Source organism: Ixodes scapularis, unplaced genomic scaffold (assembly GCF_016920785.2).
Source record: "Ixodes scapularis isolate PalLabHiFi unplaced genomic scaffold, ASM1692078v2 PGA_scaffold4__175_contigs__length_147842914, whole genome shotgun sequence".
Taxonomy (NCBI): Eukaryota; Metazoa; Arthropoda; class Arachnida; order Ixodida; family Ixodidae; genus Ixodes; species Ixodes scapularis.
This window is the reverse complement of record NW_024609879.1, coordinates 48976379-49000375: the sequence shown is the minus strand read 5'-3', so window position 1 is coordinate 49000375 and position 23997 is coordinate 48976379. Positions and strand designations below refer to the sequence as shown.

General features: G+C 50.0%; 1 protein-coding gene across 1 annotated transcript in view; it reads right to left on the bottom strand.

Annotated features, from left to right (window-relative positions):
• Positions 1-23997, bottom strand: part of LOC115314513 (fibronectin-like) — a gene marked incomplete at its 5' end in the record, with an annotated part of 95879 nt that overhangs the window by 45955 nt on the left and 25927 nt on the right. Inside the window, 2 exons of the mRNA XM_040211280.3 lie at positions 4609-4917; positions 22595-22891. Coding sequence (XP_040067214.1) covers positions 4609-4917; positions 22595-22891 — 606 coding nt within the window. The remainder of the gene's footprint in view (positions 1-4608; positions 4918-22594; positions 22892-23997) is intronic.

Below are 23997 nucleotides of genomic sequence, written 5' to 3'. Positions count from 1 at the left end.
CTTGAACAATGTCCGACTTGCGTAGGCGATGACTGGCTCGGTGCCCTCCTGTACTTGAACCAGTGCCGCGCCAAGTCCTGCGTTGCTTGCGTCCGTGTGAATCTCGGTTTCCGCATCCTGGTCGAAATGTCCAAGAGCAGGAGGAGTCTGCAGTCGTCGCTTCAGCTCGTCGAATGCCTGCTGCTGCTCCTCACCCATTCGAACTTCTCGGCGTCCTTCGTGAGGTTTGTGAGCGGTGCGGAAAGTCTTGTGAAATCTCGAACGAAGCGCCGATAGTAGGCACATAGCCCAAGGAACCTTCGCACGGCCTTCTTGTCTCTTGGCGCTGGAAATGCTGCGACGGCGCGAGTCTTCTCTGAGTCTGGGCGAATGCCTTCATTACTAGCCACGTGACCAAGGAACTTCAGTTCGTCATAGGCGAACCGACACTTTGACGGCTTGAGGGTGAGTCCGGCGATCCGTATTGCTTGGAGAACAGCTCGGAGTCGCCGGAAAACACTACGACGTCGTCGAGGTAGACGAAACAGCTCTCTCACTTCAGTCCTGCCAGTACGGTGTCCATGACACGCTGGAAAGTTGCTGGCGCCGTGCATAGTCCGAAGGGCATCACCTTAAACCCGTACAGCCCATCCGGTGTGACGAAGGCTGTCTTCTCTCGGTCCTGTTCGTCGACTTCGATCTGCCAGTAGCCGCTCTTCAGGTCCATCGATGAAAAGTATCGAGAATGGCGCAGCCGGTCTAACGTGTCGTCGATGCGTGGGAAGGGATAGACGTCTTTCTTCGTCAACTCGTTCAGCTGCCGGTAGTCCACGCAGAACGTAAGCGTCCCGTCTTTCTTCTTAACCAGTACTACTGGAGAGGCCGAAGGACTACTTGAGGGTTGAATTATGTCGTCGTTCAGCATCTCTTGAACTTGCTCCTGGATCACCTGCCTTGCTTTCACGGAGACACTGTATGGAGATCGATGCACAGGGCGCGCGTCGTCCTCGGTAATGATGCGGTGCTTCGCAACGGCGGTTTGGCGTACTTTTGACGACGTGGCAAAGCAGTCGCGGTATTCGGCAAGGAGGTCAATCAGCTGACGTCGTTTCGAGCCCGGAAGCTTAAGGTCAATGTCTAGCTGTGCTGGCGACGTATTGTCTTGCTGAGGTGGCGAGGATTCACCAGTAACGGCGGCGATTTTGGTGGAGTTTCGAAGTTCCTCGACGTGGCCAACGGCTGCACCTTTCGTGAGGTGTTGCGCTTCGTTTCGGAAGTTCGTCATGAGGACCACAGTGCGGCCATCCTGAAGTTCAGCAACCCCTCTTGCGACGCCTATTCCTCTTCCTAGAAGCAACTGGAGGCTTCCTTCAAGCAGAACTTCGCCGCAGAAAGCTTCGGTGATCCCGACGGGTGCGAAGACACTCGACCGCGGCGGTAAGTTCACGTGACTTGCGAGGACTCGGACCGCGGATGACGTCGCTTCGGGTTCCTCCGGTGGTGAAACAGGTTTTCGTTGAGTTAGCCGGTTTGCTCTGAGGTCGATGACGGCGCCAAATTCGCAGAGAAAGTCCATTCCGAGAATAACGTCCCTCGAACAGCCTTGCAGAACGACGAACTTGACAGGGAACGTCTCAGCTTGAATCTCGACGTGTGCAGTGCATCTCCCAACTGGTGTAATGAGGTGTCCTCCGGCGGGTCTTATTTGTGGTCCATCCCACGGCGTCATGACTTTTCGAAGGCGGCGGGAGAGCCTCCCACTCAAGACTGAGTAGTCTGCTCCGGTGTCCACGAGTGCCGATGCGTCGAGGCCGTCGATAACAACGTTTAGGTTGTTGGACACCAATGCAGGAGCGTCGTTGTGATGCGCAGCGTCAGGAGAGTGGGAGCGCTCCGTCGTTCTTGGAGGCTCTATACGTCGGTCGTCTTCGGCAACTCCACCTCCAGGGGTTGCCGCGCCTAGTTCCCCCGGCGTGGAGCGAGGGGCGACAGGCTTTCACGTCGGGGTCGGTGCATCGGCAAAGCTGGACGTCGTGGCGAAGGCGACCGGAACTCTCGGCGGGACGCAGGCTCGGGGGACTGAGGTCGTCGCAGGTACTCGTCGATCTCCCGAGGGCGTTCACCATACCAGGGGCGCGGGTCGTTTGGGTGGAATCCACGCAGCCCGAGTCGTCGGTATGGGCATCGGCGGTACACATAGTCAGCTTCTCTGCAGTGGTAACACAGAGGGCATCGGTCGGCCGTCCTCCAGACGTCTGTCTTCCTCGGCGCAGCTTGCTCTGGGTGAACGTGCGACTGATCTTCCTGTCGTCGGGGGTACTGCTTCGTTGGGGCGTCTCTTCGGGGTGGCGAGGTGGCTTGGCGGGGAGCTTGCGGCGGTCGTCGGGCTATCGCGGCGTAGCTCAACGTCGGTTCCTCCGGTGCCACCGCGGTGACGGGAACCTCTGGTTCGAGCGCCCGATGCACTTCTTCTCGGAAAGCCTCGGCGATGGAAAAAGTTGGCGGACGGCTGGTAGTTGGCAGCAACCTTCGCAGTTCCTCCCGGACAACCTCTCGGATAATTTCCCGGATGTCCGGTGCACCCGGAGTGTTTTCGCCGTTACGCAGTGTGGGTGCAGCGACGCCTGGATGTCGCTGGTAGTGGGAAGCACGTGCCTGAAGCGCGCGCTCGATGTTGGTTGCTTCGGCGACGAAAGCTTCGAAGGTGGCAGGCGGGCTCCGCACAAGGCCACCTAAGATGTTTTCCTTCACACCGCGCATCAAGACCCGCAGCTTTTTCTCTTCGGGAGCGGTTGGCTCGGCGCGATTCATGAGGTGGAGAACGTCTTGGACGAAGCTTGTGACGCTCTCGGTCGGCCCTTGGGTTCTCGCTCGCAGGAGTTCTTCGGCACGCTGCCGTAGGTGCTGGTTGGCAAATGTCCGTCGCAGCTCGGCCTGGAATTCTTCCCACGACGCAATAGACGCTTCGTGGTTCGAACCAGGTGCGTGCCGTGCCTTCCAGAGCAAAGTAGACGTTCTGAAGGCACTGCTCCGGCTTCCATCGGTTATGGCGGGCCACTCGTTCGTAACGTTGTAGCCAATCTTCAACGTCCCCGCGGATCTCCCCGTTGAAAGGCGTCGGAGTCCGGGGTGCGACGGGCAAGTATACGACGGCAGAAGCGGCAGGGATCTCCGACTGGTTGGCCATCGCCGTCTTCTTGGACCTTGGCTTGTCCGGCAGCAGACCGTACTCAGGATCCTCTCCCTTAATGTGGCGGCTGGTCCGAGTTTCAGGTTCCGCGGTTAATGGTCTTCTCATCAAGCCGGGAGTCGGACTTGCACTGCGGGCCCTTGGAGGGGAACGCTGCACGGGCATGCGGTACCCCGCACCTCCACCAGAATGTCACGGCTGGTAATCAAAAAAACAATAAATAAACAGGAAGAAATAAACGCTTAATGTGGCGAACTTGTGCCAAAAATAAAAGGGTACAAGAAATAATAACAGAGCGTCGCGGGCGTCGAAGTCGGCGTAACAGCAGAGTCGAACGCTGGGGCGAGACTGACTCCGCTTGCCTGGCGGAATCCCTTATGTACCCTCGTGGGTTTCTGGATCGTTCGGCGTGGAAGTTTCGGCGCGTAGAACATTCTAACCTCGAACAAGCAACATGGTTCTCGAATTTACCAGAACATTACTTTACAAAGCCAACAAAAATGCGCCTCCGCGGCCAGGAATTGAACCTTGCGTTTCGCGTGGGAGGCAGGCGCGATAACCGTTAGGTCACGCGCGCGCTACCTACTTGGCCAGCTGCGCGCGCGGCAATATAGTACACTTAAGGAGAGTTATTTTTCATTACCGCAAAAGTTGACAAAGTACAAAACGGACATACCGTGCACGCACCACAAACACCCCATATAAATGGTTCTAATATTATTAAACACGGTGTAGACGCCTTTTTTATGATAACACTTCAATGACTGGGAACTTTATAATGAAAGTGTTTTATGCTCCGTGCATGAAAGAATTCAATGCACCTCGTACATAATTATTCTGCGTGTTGATAATAACAAGAGTAAGTTACCCACAAAAGGGCGTCTGGTGTCTCCACTCTTGAGGAGATATTAGGCCAGTTCACTACCATTGCGAGCTGGGGGCATTTAATGTGCACCACGTAGCATTGATAGACAACAGCCACGCAGGTACAATACTTATCCAAATCGGAGTGGGCAGGGATGGCTATTAATTTTCAAAAAATAAGCTTCTGCGTGTTGGTAAGGCATCACAATTGAAACGTAGCGCAAAAAGACAGGACAAGACGTAGAGAACATGCAATCACCGAAATTAGAACTGAAGATTTATCGTCAAGGCGGAAACTTATATTAGACGACCAACCGAAACCACACATACAAACACGCACACCCTCTGACACACCAGTCGGTTGCAGTACCCTTGTCACGGTTGTGGTTGTCGTGCAAAAGTTGACTTCGTGATTGTGTGTACACTTACTTCTGTCCTGCCTTTATGCACTGTAAGTTTTAATCATCGTAGTTATTAAGGTGGGATTCCAGGACTCTGCAGATCGAGCCTATCGCTCTGTGCTCCGGGCTGCGGTGTGCTAAGACGTTCGGCCTCCGACTCCTAAAGATACCCACCAAAGGCGCGTGTCTTGAAGGTCTTAAATGCGGCCTGACTCTTGTGGACTTGCCCGAAGCACGAAGCGGTCGAATGAATGACGACGCAGTAGTCGGTGACCGGCGTTGTGTTGAGGACCAGGCTCATGGCACGAGTCTCCTCTTCGTGGCAGCCGACTTGCTGTGAGCTCGGACACGAGTCCGGGTTCGGACACACCGTGACCTTGTATGGACCCAGAGGTTCCCACACGAGCTGAGGAGGAGTCCAGTGTAACTTCGTTTTTCTTGGGGCTATAGGGTCATGTTTTATGTCCATTGGAGGCCCTGGATCTGTAGAGCAGAAAAGGTACGTTTTCAAGCAAATGTTCTTTATACAATTCTTTTACGTATAGACTACAGACTTATAGATAGCTATACTAATAAGGAAATGTCGTTTATCTTGTCCACAATCAATATTATTATTATTTGCTCTTAGAATGCCTATTGACATTTAGAGTAATATAGGCTGTCCCAAGTCACCAGGCTCGATTTATTATGAACCGTAAAACAACCGACTGCATGTAGCTGTCTAAACGTTTCGTCGAAGGTGAATTTCACACGTCAGTTTTTTCTTGTAAAATCGCAAAGCACAGCTCTCTCTCTGCAAAAAACACGGCCAAGAAACCTGCCAGGGTCAACGGTGGGAGACCACTGAGTCGCGTTGCGGGGCGCCTTTGGCGTTCGTATTGATAGATGGCGCCGGGAGCAGCATCCGAAGCTGTAGCTGACCAGCGAAAGTCAGCAGACGAAATTCGTTGGCAGCAAAACCGCCGTCGTCATGTAAACACTTTTTTCTTGTTTGGATTTTATTGTCCGCATTAATTTTTAAACCAAAGGAAGCATCGGGGAAAAATAAGATACGAACATAGGAGCGCGTGGCTCGCGGTACAGGCTGCGCCGCCTGGAAGTGAGCCTAGGGGCGAGGGTGTGTGGCCTACCCCGATTTGTATACGTCCTTCGCTCGGCACTTTTTAAAGGGGCCATGAAACTAATTTTCGGCTGGGATATAATATTTTAAATTGGGACTTTACTAATCCCATATCCTTTAGTTGGCCAAAAGAAAGAGGGTAGAAAGTTAGAAGCCAGCTTTTCTGTACGAACATTTGAAATTATAGCGGAATATTTTGTACCCTCTTTCCTTCGAAAGCTCTCCGCCTTTTCACTATGACACATCCGCGGTTCCCAGTGCGCGTCAGCGGTGCCAACCTGACGTCAGCCGAGCCCAGCTCACGCATTGGACACGAGAACTGCGTCACTCGGACGTATGGGCTCATCAACAATCAATCCATCGATGACTATTTGGATTCGCGTTCGTGGCCAATCAGTGCCCTGACGGAACTTATCGTCACTGAGGAATGACAGGTTCTATGGTGTGTGTAAAAAGCACAGTGGAAGCTACGAGCCATGGAACCGGTGCCGAAGATTGTCACGACGACGTGATTTCGCAGTTCGCATTTGAGTTGAGGATTAAAGCTAAGGAGGAAGAAGTAGGAAAATCGTTTAATTATCCCTTTAAGAAGTGCCATGCAAAGGACGCATACAAATCGGGGTAGGCCACACACCCTCGCCCCTAGGCTCACTTCCAGGCGGCGCAGCCTGTACCGCGAGTCACGCGCTCCTCTGATCGTATTATACTTTTCCCTATAGTACATTACAAAAAGGAAATATTAATTTTAATAAGCCACTGTGGTCGCGAGCAGTCTTCATAAAGAATTAGCGCCTTCTATCAATACGAGCGCCAAACACACCCCGCAACTCGACTCGGTCGTCTGCATCGCCGCCCGCCGTAGACGCTGGCAAGTTTCTTGGCCCTATTTTATACAGGAAGGAAGCTACGCTTTGTAATTTTAAAAGAAGAAACTGACTTGCGAAATACACCCTCGACGAAAAGCTTAGATTGCTACCTCAAGGCGTCAATTTTTACTGTAAAATTTAGATCGAACCTGGTGACTTTGGACACCCTATAGATATACTATATATATATATATATATATATATATATATATATATATATATATATATATATATATATATATATATATATATATATATATATATATACACATATATATCATTTCTTATGAGTCTGCTTATGCTCTTTATTTCATGTTGTACGCGGTTCTATAGCGAGTTTTTTTCGAGATAATCAAACATGGAATTTCGGTCCGGACAAATAATGTACGAATTGCAAAAAGCTCATACTCCGGCCTATTAACATACCAGGATCGCTAAACTTATGGAACACAAACCTTCTTTGCTTTCTGATGTAGCGGGGGGTGTGACCGAACGAACGCCGCGAAGTTTCCTCCTCCCTCTATTCGAAAACGCATCAGGTTGGCAACTTTTGACGTTGAAGGAACGGAAAATCCCCCGTGATCCTTAGGCAGTGCACGAGAGCACGAGACAGCGCGGCGAGGCAAGCGTTCAAGGCGCTGGCTTGCTGTTCGTTATCTTTGAGCACTGCAGCGCCGTCAATCCCGTCATGCCTCGCTCAGGCGAGGAGCGAGGCAGATGACGCACTCTAAAAAACGTTTGTGCGTCTACTTTCACGCACAACCCTCGGAGAGCCAATCACCTCAACTTACGGAGGCAGCTCAGCGAATGACAATGCCGAAACATATGTTTAGACCACAAAACACAGTCTGAGTTGTGACATCAAGCAAAGCAAAACGTCACACTTGCATTGCATAATGTCACAACTCAGACTGCGTTTTTTGGTCTAAACATATATGCTTCGGCATTGTCATTCGCTGAGCTGCCTCCGTTAATTGCGGTGATTGGCTCTCCGAGTGTAGTGCGTGAAAGCAGACGCACGGGCTTTTTTAAGAGTGCGGGAGTTCGTCTGCTATGATGCGGCATTCGCACAGCGGAACTGAAAGAACAAGTAGAGTTTCTGCTAGAAATCACGTTCCGTGGGCCACAAACTCAAACGTGAGTTTGAATTGTAGGCGTCCGATATTTCACGAAGGGAGGAATCGACGACCCGTGCTTTATTTGTGAAATCTGAGTCGCTATGTTGCTATACAGGCGCAGAAACCTACCAGTGTGTAATGAAAGGTTCAGGACAAACACATCACAGGTCGCGTTATCTCACATCATCCGAGTGCAGGTAAAAAGTGGAACATTTCTCAACAAAGCTCCCACAGCACAAACCTACGACGCATTCACAAAGCGTCTGGGAAAGCTAAACATAAAGACGTTACCCGAGGCTTGAGCAAAATCATAATTGAAAGCCAGCTATCTTGCCCCGTCGCATTTTGTTTGAGAAAGTTCTCGTTGTCGACGCCCTCACCAGGGAAATAAAAAGTCTTACGAAACGTACTGCCAGATATTCTAACCAACTAGATTTAAGCCGTGTCCTTTCAGTGGTTCACTCATAATAGCATGATGGAAACGGAGGAAGCTTTTGCGCGTACAATGTCATTAATTTTATCTAGTGCGTGCTGTTTTGCAGTCAGCTGGTTTTGGAAACTTTCGCCGTCTGTAAATACCTCTGACAGCCGAGTTGCTTAATTGGAAGTCATCGGAAATATAATTTACACTTTGCAGCAAATTGCGTTTATACATAAACGCTGGCAGCGACTGCACTCTCGCATTCCCGTTCATCACGTCGAACAGAAATGCGCTAGTTTCGGTTTGAGGTCGGTAGTCTTGTACAACATCTGTGGCGACAGCATCGACTGCACTCAGTACATTCGGCAAGTTCGTTCGGGGCCGGTTCTCCGTGCAGCACTCTGCGGGTGCGATGCATTAGAACTCTCACAGTGCGAGTCTGAATGGCAGATCGGGAACCCGTCCGTGGAATCACCGGAGGGCATTGCTTGACAACAGGCAATACACGCAAGTCTAAGAAAGAAACACGCAAAAGTAGGAATATTTAAGCTTGTACGTGGCGCTCGAGGACGAGTATTTTTAATGTGCTGCGATCATTATGTCAAGTGCTTGGAGATCAAATATACATTCGTCAAGCGTTCGAACGTTGATTTAAACAAAATGGGCCGGACGGCCGCCGACTCTACCGACGTCGCTTGCTTCGGTTGCTAAATAAATGACACATTCAGCGACTGAACGGCACGCTCCGAGTTTGAGTTTGTCACGGAAGCCGTCACAGCAGTTTAAAAAAAAAGCTTTCACCACAATTACTATGTACAAGTGGGTAAAACAATGCGAATGCCCCAATAAAGGTCTTCTAACCTATGTTTGCTAAGCTCTGATGACTTCGAGGTCGCGAATGACTCCACAATAACTCTCGGTCACCCTTGTCTTATGAAACACATCACAGTTTACGCCCAACACAGTCGCCCTCGACCCTCAACCACACCACATTTATTTTAAAAAGATTGGTATTCTAACGCGTTTGATATTCTTGCCCACAACATTTTCTGTTATTTGCAGAAAACACGATAGAAGTTTCATGGTCGAGAACAACCTACTAAGATAACAAAATTGAGCTTTCCCGTTTCTCCCGTAGCATGCATTAGCTCGTGTCAAGCGATGACTGCTGTCGGTGCCGCTGGACCCCAGCAACGCAGGCCTCTATTCCCGATACAGCCTACCAAAAAGGCCAGTGGTGCTAGTGCTATATTAGAGCTAATTCGTTAGTCTGCATTCAATTTTCTCGATTACAACTTATATAGCACCACACTGTGAAATCTCGAGCAAAGCCTGTCGTCTGCAGCGTCTTCAGTTCCACTTCTAATACGTCTTACAGCAAACGGAAGTACCAAAGCCCCACCACGGAGGCAGGTTCAAAGAGAGTTTCAGTGGTTTCAGTTTCGTTTTCGAGTTCGTCGCCTTCGTGACGCAGGCATGTAAAGTTTTTCCAGACAATATTTTCAGTGGAATTTGTGTCGACTGAATGTTCCTGGTGCCCTTTCACACAAAATGTGGCAGTAGTCCCATCACTGCACACATTGACAAAATGTCGTCTGCAATCGTTTCAACGGCCAGACAAACGCTTAAAAAACGGCATCGTCGCCTTCTCCGCCCGCTTCGCCGGCTCTTTCAACATCTAGAACATTAAACCCGCGCATGTCCTCCATACAATTGGATATTGTGATTGGCTTTATGGAGGACCACCCACAAATGGCGGGGGCCTGCACCGAGCTCACCGCAGGGTTCACCAGAGATCGGCTAACTCTGTAGCTGGCCCAGCTTAGGCGGCGCCTAAACAGCCAGAGGCCGGCGGACAAGACTGGGGCGGAGTGGCAACAGTTTTGGAGTGCGAAAGTTAGAGTAGAAAGGGGCAATACAGGTATGCTAAGTGAGGAAGGGAGAGGCACGGGAGGAAGGCTACCCAAAGGTTCGCCTCGATCTGGCTCCAAAGGAGAAGCGAATACTTGAAATCCTCGGTGTGGAGAGAATCCAAGGTTGCGGCGGGCCAGTGCTGGGACTGTAGGTGAGATAACACTACTTTTGCATTCACATGCCGACTTTTATGGTGCACCGATTGGCAGTGAGGAAAACACCCCCGAACATTGCTGCATGCCCTAGTGCATGGTGAAACAAAACCTTGCTTAAATTCCCTAGAGTATATCACCACCTTGCTGTCATGTAAAGGGTCACAGTAAATTTGAATGAAAATTTTAGGTCTAGCAGCGTATATCAAGAAAGGTTCTAAAGATAAGGATACGTAGGTCGAGAGTTGGTGGGCCAATAGTTTGCACGTCGTAGTCACTATTAGCGTTGCCAAAATTATTTCAGCCACCGGCCGAAAATTTTCTTCAAACTGGGCCATCAACCTCGACGGCGTTCGGGTCCATTCGAGCCCAGTCGATGAACGGGATAACGAAGCTGGATGATGAGCGGGATGACAGCCCAGCTCACAGTAATCTGGGAGACTGACAGGTGCTCGTCAGTCGCCACAATGCCTTGAAAACTACCGGTTCCGAAGAATCGGAGCGCGTAGAGAACTCGTTGTTCCACGGTCGTGATAGACACGATTGTCCGCCGCCTCGAAATCTGGGCGCCGTACGAAGCTCGTCGCAGAGTCAACGCAAAACGGCTTTCGATTGCTGTTACCGTCGCCGAACGTCGTCGTCGGGGAGTTGAAAGACGTTCCGTTGGTCTCGGTAGCGACGCCGACGGTGGCGGAAGATAACCTCGGCCGCAGCGTACGGCACCGCCAAGTTGACAAAGTTTAACTTCGCCTCGATCCGAAGCGAAGATTTCGGGCTCAAGCCACGATTCTCGCAAAGTTCTGAAACGTTATGTTGACGTCAGCGACAACTTCGAAAAACGAGGTTTCTAATCCCTTTCTTTTGCACAAACTTTGGAGGGATTTCGAGCGTCAACAGGTCACCTAGGGACGACCTACAAAGCACTAATGTTAGCTTGGTGTAGGGATGTAGGAACAAACGGACGCTACGTCATCAGCGAAGCCATTGCATCTGCGGGCTCCTCGCATCCCTCACGCGCAGCACGCGCGCCTCGGTGAACTTTGCTGCATTCTGCAGCTCTCAATAGGGGGATTGGTGGCCGAGTAAGCTAAAGCGCACACCCAGCTCGACGCGCGTAGAGCGAAAGCTCGCGCTCCAGAACCTAGGGATCCTGGGTTCGAGCCCCACCCTTGCCCGTTTAGATCTGGGTGAGCATCATACCGGCGTGCGGTCGTGTATCACTACTGCGTGAACATGTTAAAGACCCCAGGTTAGCAGTCGTACTGCACTGGCAAAAGTGCTCATCTACAGTGTAAACCAGTGTCGCCCCTACTGCCAGACCAACCTTACGCTGTATAAATCACTAAAACGTTCAATTTGACTTTGACTTGCAGCTCTCAAAGAAATGAGCGTTCTAATGATTGACACCTCGCTCGGCGCGACGTCAGCGTCGCGAGGGTCTAATAAGCGCATTCGGCAAACTTTGGAAACACTGTACTTCGGGCACAAAGTTGTGCTTCGAGGAGTTTGGCGACCCAGTCGGCTAAGATGCGCAGGGTTGATAACATGACGTTACCTGGATCAAACAATAAAAGGGAAAGACAAAACTTCTCTGCGAGCATACGCCTACCTCATTTTTATTTCGTCAAGAACCACGAATATTACTGTTGGCACCTGTCGCATTTATAAGAGTGTAAAGGTTTTGCCCGCAAGAAAAACCGAATTGTTTTTTCTTCCTGCTGGTAACTTTGATCGTGATTGGAATTAATGCCACAGGCTCCCATATTACTATTTTCTTGTTTGAAAAAATTAAACTTAGGTGTTCGCCTTTTACCTTTATATTCATCTTCGTCTTTCTCTTTTTTTTTTTTTGATCAGGTAACCGTCATACTCTAAAACTGTCAGATCCTATTCCCATCGCTAGCCTCATATTCTGACGCAGTTTCAGCTTTCTGCAGGGCAAAGTTTATTAATGCAGACCAAAAAAAAAAGGAATTTATTTATTTTTGGTTGAACCAGGTGCATCATCAACCAGAAAAGCAAAATGCGCAACGAAGAAAGCTTTTTGTTTAGGAGATAATTTTATTTGCACTAGAGGGCAATAACCGGGTTTATTATCAATAGCATTTAAAGGGGCGGTACAGCAATTTTTTAGTTTGCGCAAATACCGCCTTAAACGGATCCCTGACGCTAAGGACCTATGAAACACGCGTTCGTTTTTCACCGCACGCAATAGAGGTTCCAGAAACAAATTGAAGAAAAATGCGCACCGTTCACCCCCTCAACTCGCAGCCAGAACAAGCGGCCACGTGATCTGGAGCTGATTATCTGCCGCCAATGTTGATCATAGCCACGCACTGATGTTGGCAAAGTACAGGACACGCGCTGAGTTCCAGACATTGCTATGGCTCGGCTATTGTCGTCGTTGCAGCAATTGAACACGGGCCACTACCTGAATGCATGTCGAGCCATCGATTGCCACTAGCCCAGATCGAATGCGTAGGCAGTCTTCGCGTCTACTGTGTGAGCAGCATTTGAATATCGTCACAGCTGCGATCGCAAAGCTCGATGACGCATTCCCGGGGATCGTACTGTTGCCGTTGTCCCCACAGCTCCGTCATCAAATTTCGCGAAGGAGCAAAAGACGGCTTTGGGAGGAGAGGCAGAAAGCAAAGCTCCGGTTTCATCCTTTGAATTCCGCCGCGACGAAGACGCTTCTTGGTCAGTGGTGTTGCGTTCGAGTATTCTTGGGTCCCACTAGTGCCAGGAAGCTGGAGTAAAGTAAGAAATATTCCTACCAGCTACCGAATGTCGTTTAGAAGGGACGGAACTAAGACTAAATAAAGTTACAAAAACATTTTGTCGATATTTCCAAACTGGTAGTAGTGAGTAGCAAGCAAAGTATAGTTATTAGTAATGGTTATTCAGGGATTAGGGATTAACTATGTTCCACATTACAAGATCGCAATTCACTGGACACAAGTGGTCTGTAGGTTACGTACAATCGGCACGGAATGAAACCCGAACGCCGGAACGCGTGGCCATCGAGACAGGCTGCTCCACCTGGTGGGCCCCTGAGAACTAATGAAAATGCGCCCTGGGTTTGAGGGTGCGGGTCCTGCTAAAATGTGCTCGACCTTCGCGCGGCGCGTCTGGGACTTCCACGTTTCGCCGGTGGCGCGCTGTGAGCGCCGTCACTCAGGGTGTTTTCGTGTCGCCGCACTGTCGCCCCATGTCGCCCGTTCGACACTAGGCGGCCGCTTAACCTGGCTATAGCTCTTTGTGATAGGTCCTGCCCAGACAGGGTGGTGAAGTTATTCCGCTCCGGAATGGATACGCCTGGCATATCGGTGGTTACCGAAGAGAGCGTCAACAAGCAATTCCTCGCTTTTTGAGAATCGACTGATAACCACGCACGAAAACATGCGCATTGCTCATAAAAACCGAGGCATCCGCGTCAGTCTGTTGTAGTATTTTTTTTTTTTTCATAAAGAGTATGGTCATGCGAAAAAACGAATTTTATTTCGCGCTTACGACGTTTCACTATTTCTGACAGCATCCTCGATCATCCGCACCGGTGCCCACCGGGGCGCTGAGGTGCGCCCCTTCATCTTCGATCAAGTGCACCGGTGCGCACCGTACGTCGTCGATCAACGAAGCGCACCCTCCCGGTGCGGCTTTTCGTTGCCCCAACGCGCACCAAGAAAATCGGCGGTGCGCCGGGGGGCAGTCCCATCAGGCATTGCGGCCAGGAGCGGGAATCGAGAATGTGGCGGGAGTAGCAGACGCGCAGACTATCGAGATGGCGATCTTGCAAAAACGAACAGGCCTCGCAGCTGCACTAGATGATTTCCTCGGGTCTTCTGACGGCGAGGCGACGAGCTTCTCACCATCGCCGCGATTACTGGCGATATCTGCGGTGGCAAGGAGCGCCCGAAAAGCACGAACTTCGTGGAAAGCGGCGCGAGGCGTTTCGATGACAGCGAGGTACGGCTATTATCTGGTGTTTCGTTTTCTTGAACTAATAATGATGGCCAACATATACATGTGAAATTGTCACCCGCTTCGTGACCCCATCGACAATCACGTCCACGATGTTTATTTCTGTGGGACCGTCAAATCCGCGAGTAAAAAAATAGAAGAAATTGACAGCAGACGAGCACCGTGCGCTGACCTACTCAAAATAAACGAACAAAACGCGAAGTGACGCAAGGTGGAGCTCGCCGCGGTGCACCGGCGCGGCGCAGTTTGTCCTCGATGTTGCACCGACATCGCGCTGCACGACCGAGGAGCGCTGTGCACTGTGCTGGTTTCAGGGCGATTCCGGTGCGAGTTCATCGAAGATGCTATCAGAAACCGCGCGTGGCACGATGTTCCGGTGACACGTCATCAAGCACTACGGGTCTTCCGTGCACGAAATGTTTCACCTTTCATTTCGCCCTTGCGATACACAAAGCGATAATGAGTGGCAGCTCTGAAGAGATATGGCTGGGAATTCAATACACAAAGCGAGTGACTGTGCTTTTTGTATCGGATGTGACGGCGCTTTCAGAGCGCCACCGGCGAAACGCGGAACTCCCAGACGCGCCGCGCGAGGGTCGTGCTCACCTTCGTAGGGCCCGCACCCTCGCACTCCGGTGCATTTTCATTAGTTCTCAGGGGCCCTCTAGGTGGAGCAGCCTGTATCAACGGCCACGCGTTCCGGCGTTCGGGTTTCATTCCGTGCCGATTGTACACACTGGCTGCTCTTTGATATACTGCCTTGTGTCTCGCGAACCTCGAATGCATCGGTCATTAACTGTCATAACTCGGCTAAAACTTCACAGCGACCTGGAATGTAATTAAACAAGACTGTCTGGATAGGCCTTAGAGGGGATAAGACTGCGCTTCAATATGTTGTAAATTAAAGACAAGGGTTCAGTTTTTGTTTCGGTAAATACACATAAACACCAAAAACTAACTCCAAAACATTTTTTTTTCAGGGGGTGGGAGGGGGAGGGGGTGTTGTCACAATTAGCTTAAACGTAAAAAGAAAAAAAAATTACCGCATCTTTACGTGGTGAATGATTTTGATTGGGGCGAAGCTCGGGTGGTGCTGATGATACTGATATTGGTCATAGGTAGTGCTGATGGAGCCGTTTTCATTCATATCAGTAGGAGAATGTGTGGTTTTCTTTTTCTTTTTTTTATGAAGATAGAGGGGATGGCAACTCAGAACCACTTATTATTTTCTTTCTTATTTTTCTTGATACTGATTTTGGTCATAGATAGTGCTGATGGTGCCGTTTTCATTCATGTCGGTAGAAGACTGTGGTTTTCTTCTTTTTCTTTTTTTAAGAAGACAGATGGGATGGCAACTCAGAACCCCTACTCTTTCTTTTTTTCTTCTTTTTCTTCATACTGATTTTGGTCATAGGTAGTGATGATGGTGCCGTTTTTATTCATGTCAGTAGAAGGATGTGTGGTTTTCTTCTTTTTCTTTTTGTAAGAAGACAGATGGGATGGCAACTCAGAACCCCCTAATATTTATTTTTTTTCTTTTTCCTGATACTGATTTTGGTCATAGGTAGTGCCGATGGTGCCGTTTTCATTCATGTCAGTAGAAGAATGTGTGGTTTTCTTCTTTTTCTTTTTTTTTTTAAGAAGACAGATGGGATGGCATCTCAGAGCCCCCTACTTTCTTCTTTTTTCTCTTCTTTTTCTTTTTTTTCATCTTTTTTTTCATTTTTTTTCTTGCTTTCGCTGCTGAGCTCACGAGCAGGAGCTTGTGCGCTTCTGCTCCTGAGCTCACGAGCAGGGGCACGCCGGACTTTTTTTTCATTTTTTTTCTTGCTCTCGCTGCTGAACGCACGAGCAGGAGCTCGTGAGCTCCTGCTCGTGAGCTCAGGAGCAGGGGCACGCTGGACGGCGGACGGACATACGGACATCGCTGGCCCCTAATGGTCTTGTCACACTGCGGGAACAGTCGGAGAACTTTGTCCTTCAACATGAGGAAAACATGTTTTCGGGGACCCTGTCACATTGCGGAAACCGCAACAGTCCGGAAACATGTTGCTGTCGTCCGAAAACCATGTTTCCAAACTTGTCCTCCGACACTCGGGGAACATCCTGTCACACCGGGAAAGCGTGTCGGAAGAACACAAATTGCCTCATCTCCTGCGCGCTGCCTCTCTCTCTCTCTCTCGCCCTCGTCTGCCCGGCCGGCTCGGCTCAGCTATACATCGTTTCAGCTTCGGTCCAGACGCAGCCAAAGCTACAAGCGCGAGCTCCGGGCTTTCAGCATCCCTGCCAAGCACGCGCGCTCGTGCAGTGGGAGCACTGTTCTCGGCCAATCGCGACGGCGGATCCGTCCTCGCGATTGGCCACCGCCGGCCCTCGCGCCTTCCTCGAGGAAGTGGAGGGGCCCTTCAGTTTGAGTGTAGTTTGAGTGAGGTTTCTGAATTCGGCGGTCAGATCCGCTGGCTCCGCTCGCCCCTTGAATCGTTGCCATTTTGGATCGCCGTCTCACCGCCGTCGCTCTACCGTAGTCGATTCACCAGCCGCGCGAACCATCTCGTGTTCTCTGGATTTGGCGGTTGCGTTCTGCTGCAGGGCTAGACACTTGCAGGGTGGCATACGCGCCAGCCAAAGCAGCAGCTTTTGCTCTGGTGGTTCTTTGTGCCATTGATTCAGATGATTCTGACGATCAGCTGCCGCCGCTGTATCCTTTGTCTTTATGATCACGTCTGTGATATCGCTCATCTCCCTCGTCTAACAAAAATCGACGTTCCTCGACCATCGTGATCATTTTCGACTCTTCAGTCGAAGTGAACGGCACAGTTGAAGGGTTCGACGGCATCTCGAGCTAAACACTGAACTTATCGAATAAACTCGACCGCTCCGACAAATCACACAGTGCAAGAAGGGATGTGCTAATTGCAATAGTGATGGGGCTGCTTAGAAATGGGGAGTTGTCAATTATTGAAGTATTCTCGCGCGACTATCTGTACTGAAAAATATAGATGTTGCCGTGTTGCTGAAAAAAAATGAAAGCCGCTTACAACTCCCTGTAACGCCGAATTAGAGCGCAGCTCTTGAGGAGGAGGAGGGAAGGGCACTGGGGGGGGTTAAACTAACCAGGGGGGGTCACGTGACCTTGGGGGTCACGTGACCCCCAATGCCGATGATGTCATCACTGACGTCACTGATGACGTCATCAGTGACGATGACGATGCAGGTACCGATGACGTCATTAGTGACGTCACTGATGACTTCACCAGTGATGATGATGATGACGATGACGATGCGAATGTCGGTGACGTCATCAGTGACGCCGCTGATGACGTCATCAGTGATGATGACGATGACGATGCGGATGCCGGTCACGACATCAGTGACGTCACTGATGACGTCATGAGTGATGATGACGATGACGATGCGGATGTCGGTAACGTCATCAGTGATGATGACGATGACGATGCGGATGCCGGTGACGTCATCAGTGATGATGACGATGACGATGTGGATGCCGGTGACGTCATCAGTGATGATGACGATGACGATGTGGATGCCGGTGACGTCGTCAGTGATGATGACGATGACGATGTGGATGCCGGTGACGTCATCAGTGATGATGACGATGACGATGCGGATGCCGGTGACGTCATCAGTGATGATGACGATGACGATGTGGATGCCGGTGACGTCATCAGTGATGATGACGATGACGATGTGGATGCCGGTGACGTCATCAGTGATGATGACGATGACGATGTGGATGCCGGTGACGTCATCAGTGATGATGACGATGACGATGCGGATGCCGGTGACGTCATCAGTGATGACGACGATGACGATGTGGATGCCGGTGACGTCATCAGTGATGATGACGATGATGATGTGGATGCCGGTGACGTCATCAGTGACGATGACGTCATCGGGGGGTCACGCGACATCGGCGGGGGTCACGTGACCTCGGGGTGTCACGTGACCTCGAGGAGGGGGTCAGGTGACCTCAGGGGAGTCACGTGACTTCGGGGGGTCACGTGACCTCGGGGGGGTCACGTGACCCCCCACGAGATCACGTGACCCCGGTGGGGGACTCGCGCGGTGCATTATGGGACATTTCCCATGATGCACCGCGTGGTTACGCCGACGGCGACGGCGACGCCGACGCCGCTCAAGCCGGGAACGGGCCCCTAAGAGCTGCGCTCTAAAATTCGCTCAGCCACCGAAATGGGCAACACGTGTCGTCCGACACAAGTTGCCGAGGTTTCCGTTGCCAAAAGCTCTCACATCGAGACAACATTGTCGCTTTCGTCCATGTTATGTTGCTGTTTCCTCAATGTGACAGGGTTTTCGGGCAACAGAGCCGACAGCCGACATGTTTCCCGACTGTTGAGAAACATGTTTTGTTGATGTTTCCGCCGTGTTTCCTCAATGTGACAGGGCCTTAAGGAGCTTCACCCCTAAAAGCCCGGGTTCAAGTTGTACTTGAATAAAAAAAAACGAAAGCTTGACGCAAAAATTTTTAGGTATTGACTCGGAACGCTACCCCCAATCAAGTGTGCGCAGTAATGCATATTTTGTCGCGAACCACACACCTGACCTCGTTTTCTTCATACGCGTCTTCTATGGAGGATGTATGTACTACATGAAGGGCTAGTTCGTATTCCTGTGTCGGTGTCGCTCGTAGCAAACTAGATGACAGCAGCGATGAAGCATCCTGGCCAAGTGTTCGGCGTTTGCAGCGTGGGTAGTGATGCGAGAGGTAGCTTCGCGAAGCCATTAGGAGTCAAGGCTGGTTCAGACATCTGCGACGAGCGCGATGCGTCCGTTGCAAACGGAGCGACCGGAACGACCGGTCTCCGCCGCGCGTACACACACCTGCAACCTCTGCAACAAACGCAGCGGGTCGTCAGCACGGCGACCACTTCTACGCCACCGTCAGCTGTTTCAGCGGTACCTCTAGAAAGAAGGGAACGCACTGCCACTCAATGCCGTAACGGAATATAGACACACAGTTTTCTATAGCCTGAAGCTTTTTTTTTTTCATGATAAGCTTGCAGGGTGCAGTGGATGAAAAAAAAGAACATAAAAGGAGGCAGTACGCCGTCTTAGACGATCACGACTCTAATACACGGCTTTACCAATAGTATAAATCTCGCCACACGCCTTTTCTACGATTATAAAAGACGATGTATTCTCATCAGTGATATAGCAACGTAGAAATATGATTTCGTGATCAGATAGACGTTGCGAGCGTTCAGGATTACTAACACTAAACACTTTTCTCCGGTGATGAAAACGCGTGAAAATGTGCATCCTTTATACGGTACGCGCTAGTAATGCCTTGAGCTTGATCACACGCATGGAATGCTCCAAATAAGAAATCCGGGCAACGTTTGAGGACACAAATGTTTAGAAAGCGCCACTGTAGGCGAAGTAAACAAACACGACGGCACGGGTGTTTCTGCTGTCTTGAGAGTGCCGCCACGACATCGCCGTACGAGTAGGTGGATCTTCCCTTCTGGTGCGTGCTGGGCTATCATAGAGACACACGACGAAAATTCACAGTCAAGGATAGCGCTTTCACGCAGAACGATGAGCTTTCACCACGCCGTCCACGTCGACGATCACCACCGACGTCATGTTTGCAGATAGAAGGAGCCGGCTCATGACAAGGCATGCAACGCACGCGACCCGTTCTCCTCGACCTGTGACTTGTTTGTCGTTGCGGTTGTTTCCAACGCAGCAGAGAAAGTTGCAGTCGCTCCAGCTCCTTGCGCTGTGTCTGTGTCTCCTTCTGTGTCCATTGTCCTATCGCGCTTTTTAATCATTATGGACGACGTGTGGTGCGTCCCTCTACCGCTATGCCAAGTGACGGTTGCAGACTCTTGCAAGGGTCGTTTCGGCTGTTCCAGTCGTTGCGGTCGCTACAGACACATGTGTGTCACCGGGCCTAAACGGTCCATCCGGTCTTCTGGTCGCTTTTTTTTTATCTTTGCGAACGAAACTGTCGCGAATGTCTTAACTATAAAGTCATTGCTTTCTGGGAAAGTAGCTCAAAACTCTCTCATGGCCGCCATTTCGGTTCATGGAGCTGCCATGCAGTTTCTCCTTGACACCTCTATTCTTGGCGAGCCAGTAAAAATTTCCTTTCACAGGTCGCTTCATAAAGTCATTTCTTGAATACAGATCTTTTGCGATTCATACACGGCGAAACAAGGGATTGCCTTCTCATCACCATCACATGCGGCATCTGCGGTTGGCGGCGTTAAAAAGAAAATATTCCCGTCTTAAAATACGCGAGAGCAACAATGCCGTTGTAAGAGATTCGTGGAGATAAACATCATTGGTAAGTTGATTGCATGTACAGTGCCAAAACTCTTATACTGAAGAGGAACGCTTTCAGTGCGATAATGTTGCACTGCGATCTTGGTGCGACTGGTTCAGAACGACCCTTCCAAAACTTCAACGGTGTGAATGGAGCAAAATGGCAATTGTCATGGCAACCTAGGCAGATGAGCCAATCAGCTTACGAGGTTTTGTCATCGGTATTTTAGTACCTGTTTGTGCCCAAATAGGAGACAGGCAAGGCAATGGCGCTACTTTCTCAGGGTTGAGGCACTTTAGTATAAGCCCGAATTAAGCCCCGGTAAACCAAAATAGTCCTGAGTTTTTAGAGCGCAGCTCTTAGGCGCCCATTTCCACGTTGAGCGGCGTCGGCGTCGGCGTAACCGTGCGCGTTGCACTGAGAGACGTCGCAGTTTTGGCCACTAAATTTAGCGGGGAAACTGAATTGGTGTTAATATCATGTGACGTCAATTTCCCCTTTGAATTTAGCGGGTAAACTTAACCCACTAATCTTGGCGGGAAAATTTTCGCTATATCTCCTGCTACATTTAGCGTGAAAATTTTCCCTCTAAGTTTAGCGGGAAAATTTTCGCTATATTTAGAGCGGAGATTTAGCGAAAATGTTCCGCTAAATGGGAGGGGATAAGGAGAGGAGGGTACGGAGAGCGAGGAGGGGCGTACCCTGACGTCCGTGCCCTCCCTTCCTCCTCCTCAAAGCTGCGCTCCAATTCCGCATTACACGTTTTTAATTTTTCTTTGTCCGACACTAAAAATCGACAATAAACATCACTCCCAAACGAAAGAAAAAGGAACCTCCAAAACATAGAACACTAGTTAAAAATTATGAGGGCTTACGTCGAGGGGGAACTGCGAGTCACTTGAGCTCCCGTGCCTTGCATGAAGCGGGGCGAGGCATTTGAGTATACTTTTATGTGACATAGGAACCAAAGGTGAGCCGGTGAATTTAGTTTGGCCTCTCCAGAGCGTAGCCTGAGAGGACATAGTCAAACGCTGGTCCGCGAATGGGTTTCAAAGAGCGCACAGGCAAGATGCCACCGAGAGCGCCCTGTGTGATGACAATTTTGATCTAGACTGGGAGCGGTCACTCGACAGTGCTCGTCAATGCGTGTCGCTCGTCCCAGCAGACGTAAAGAAATTCAGTGTTCACACTTGTAATCTAGAGTCAGCGAAAGCTCAAGCTGTCGCTGACTCTAGATTATTAGTTTGACAGCTTATTAGTTAGTCGCGTCTCGCTTTCTGATCTGTTCTTCGGCGTCCTTGTCAGGTAGTACAACAAGCTCGACTGGCTAAGGAACTATAATAAGATGCGCAGAGCTCGCAACACCCTGCGAAACTGTCAGTCACAATTTGAGGTGTCGAGGGATATTGCGGGGGAAAGGAGGAGCACAAAGGCCGTTGCCCTGATTTGTGTTCTTTCTGCGTACTACTTCGAGATTTTCGCACAATTGTCGGTCAAACCCCAAAGCACTGGATTCTGCCAAACGCTCCCGTTTTACGTTTTCGTGACTGCGGTGTTTGTAATCTAGAGTCAGCGAGAGCTCAAGCTGTCGCTGACTCTAGATTATTAGTTTGACAGCTTATTAGTTAGTCGCGTCTCGCTTTCTGATCTGTTCTTCGGCGTCCTTGTCAGGTAGTACAACAAGCTCGACTGGCTAAGGAACTATAATAAGATGCGCAGAGCTCGCAACACCCTGCGAAACTGTCAGTCACAATTTGAGGTGTCGAGGGATGCTGCGGGGGCAAGGAGGAGCACAAAGGCCGTTGCCCTGATTTGTTGTGTCCTTTCTGCGTACTACTTCGAGTTTTTGGCCAATTGTTGGTCAAACCCCAAAACACTGGATTCTGCAAAACGCTCCCGTTTTACATTTTCGTGACTGCGTTGTCTAAGCACGCTTGAGCGTAGGTCTTTCTTTTTTCTTTGGACAGTTCTTGGAGACACATCATATCCCAGGAGATGTTCAGGTTTAATAAGGCGAAAGTTGCGGGAATACGTTTCACCGGGTGCATGAAAAAACACTTGTGAGCTTACAACCGGCTGCGTGAAAACTTTGCTGATATCATTCCTGGGACCTTGTGTCCAAGCATGCATTTACTGAAAAGAGACTAGCTAAAAATCTTGCTCAATAGTGGTTTTCGTGTGTTAGTTCAATTGCGACTGTGGCAATTTACCTCTGTCCTTCCATCTCCCTCCCATTTTCTTTACACCCCTTACGAAGCACTTGAAGGAGCCCTACCTTTTCCTGGCACTTGGATGTCGCTCAATGTAACTCCGGCTGAAATTTCAGACGACGAGGACGACTTCTGCGTGAAAACTGTCACGTCTAAGGTGGTGCATGATTCGAGGTTCTCGCAGGTTATCTGCGTCTGTGTCGGGTCCAGTGTGGTTCCGTTGAGGCATGTGCCTATTCTGGTGCCGCTCGTGCGGAAGATCACCTTGTAGCCTTCGAACACCGCAGGAGGTCTGTTCCAGGCCAAAGACACCGAGCTTGGAGTTCGGAACAGGACACGGAGGTTGGTAACCTTTGTGGGTACTGAAACACAAAGAAAAAAAATAAAAATCACAGCATCTCCACGTGGTGAATGATGTTATTGGGGGCGAAACTCTGGTGGTGCTGGTGATACTAATTTTATTGTTCATAGGTAGTGCTCATGGTGCTGGTTTTTTTCATTGCTCACATGTAGTCCTAAGTGCCGGGTTGCTTTTCGACTTCATTATTACTGCTTTATGGTCAGTGAAATGCAGAGCCAGTGGTTCCTCTAGCGGATCAGCTTGGATCCGCTAGGAGCCGTGGGAATGCGTCTCCATCGCTTAAGTCAACGGTCCATGTCAGAAAGAGAATGTGTGGTATGGAACGCGGTTATATAGGCATTTGAGCATTTGACCGCAGCGCCCTCTCGTCTATAAACGTTGAGCCAATGCATGCAAAGTTTAACGCGATTATATACGCATTTGACCGCAGCGCCCTCTCCTGTATAGACGTTGGGCGGCTACATGAAACGTTTCATTCATGACAGGCAGATAGGATGGCAATTGATGTGAGCACGGACGCCGGACGGATGGACAAGGCTAGACCCCAAGGAACTTCGCCCCTAAAAAACATACTGCCATATTAAAAGTGGGATATCAAACATATCGTAACTAATTGTGCTTCTTGTTACGTCGGACAGCAAAAAATTAGTACACACCAATGTGCGTCTCGTGCCTCCTCTCTTGGTGATAAGTTTAGACAGTGCAGTACTACTGGTAGCATGGGCTGTTTAATCACACAGTTTAGACATACACGAATGCACCCCTGTGAGATGATGATTAAAAAAACAACCGCATCTCCACGTGTTGAATGTTGTTGATTGGGGCGAAGCTCTGGTGGTGCTTGTCTGCGTAGACGCTGAGCCGCAGCATGCCGAGCCTTTCGTTCGTTTTCATTCATGTCACGCTGTGGTCAAATCCTCAAATGCGTATGTAACCACGTTCCATACCACACATTCTCTTTATGTCATGGATGAAAACAAACGAAAGGCTCGGCATGCTGCGGCTCACCGTCTACGGAGACAAGCACCACCAGAGCTTTGCCCGAATCAGCGTCATTCACCACGTGGAGATGAGGTTGCTTTTTTTTTTGTCCTACACGAGCACGGG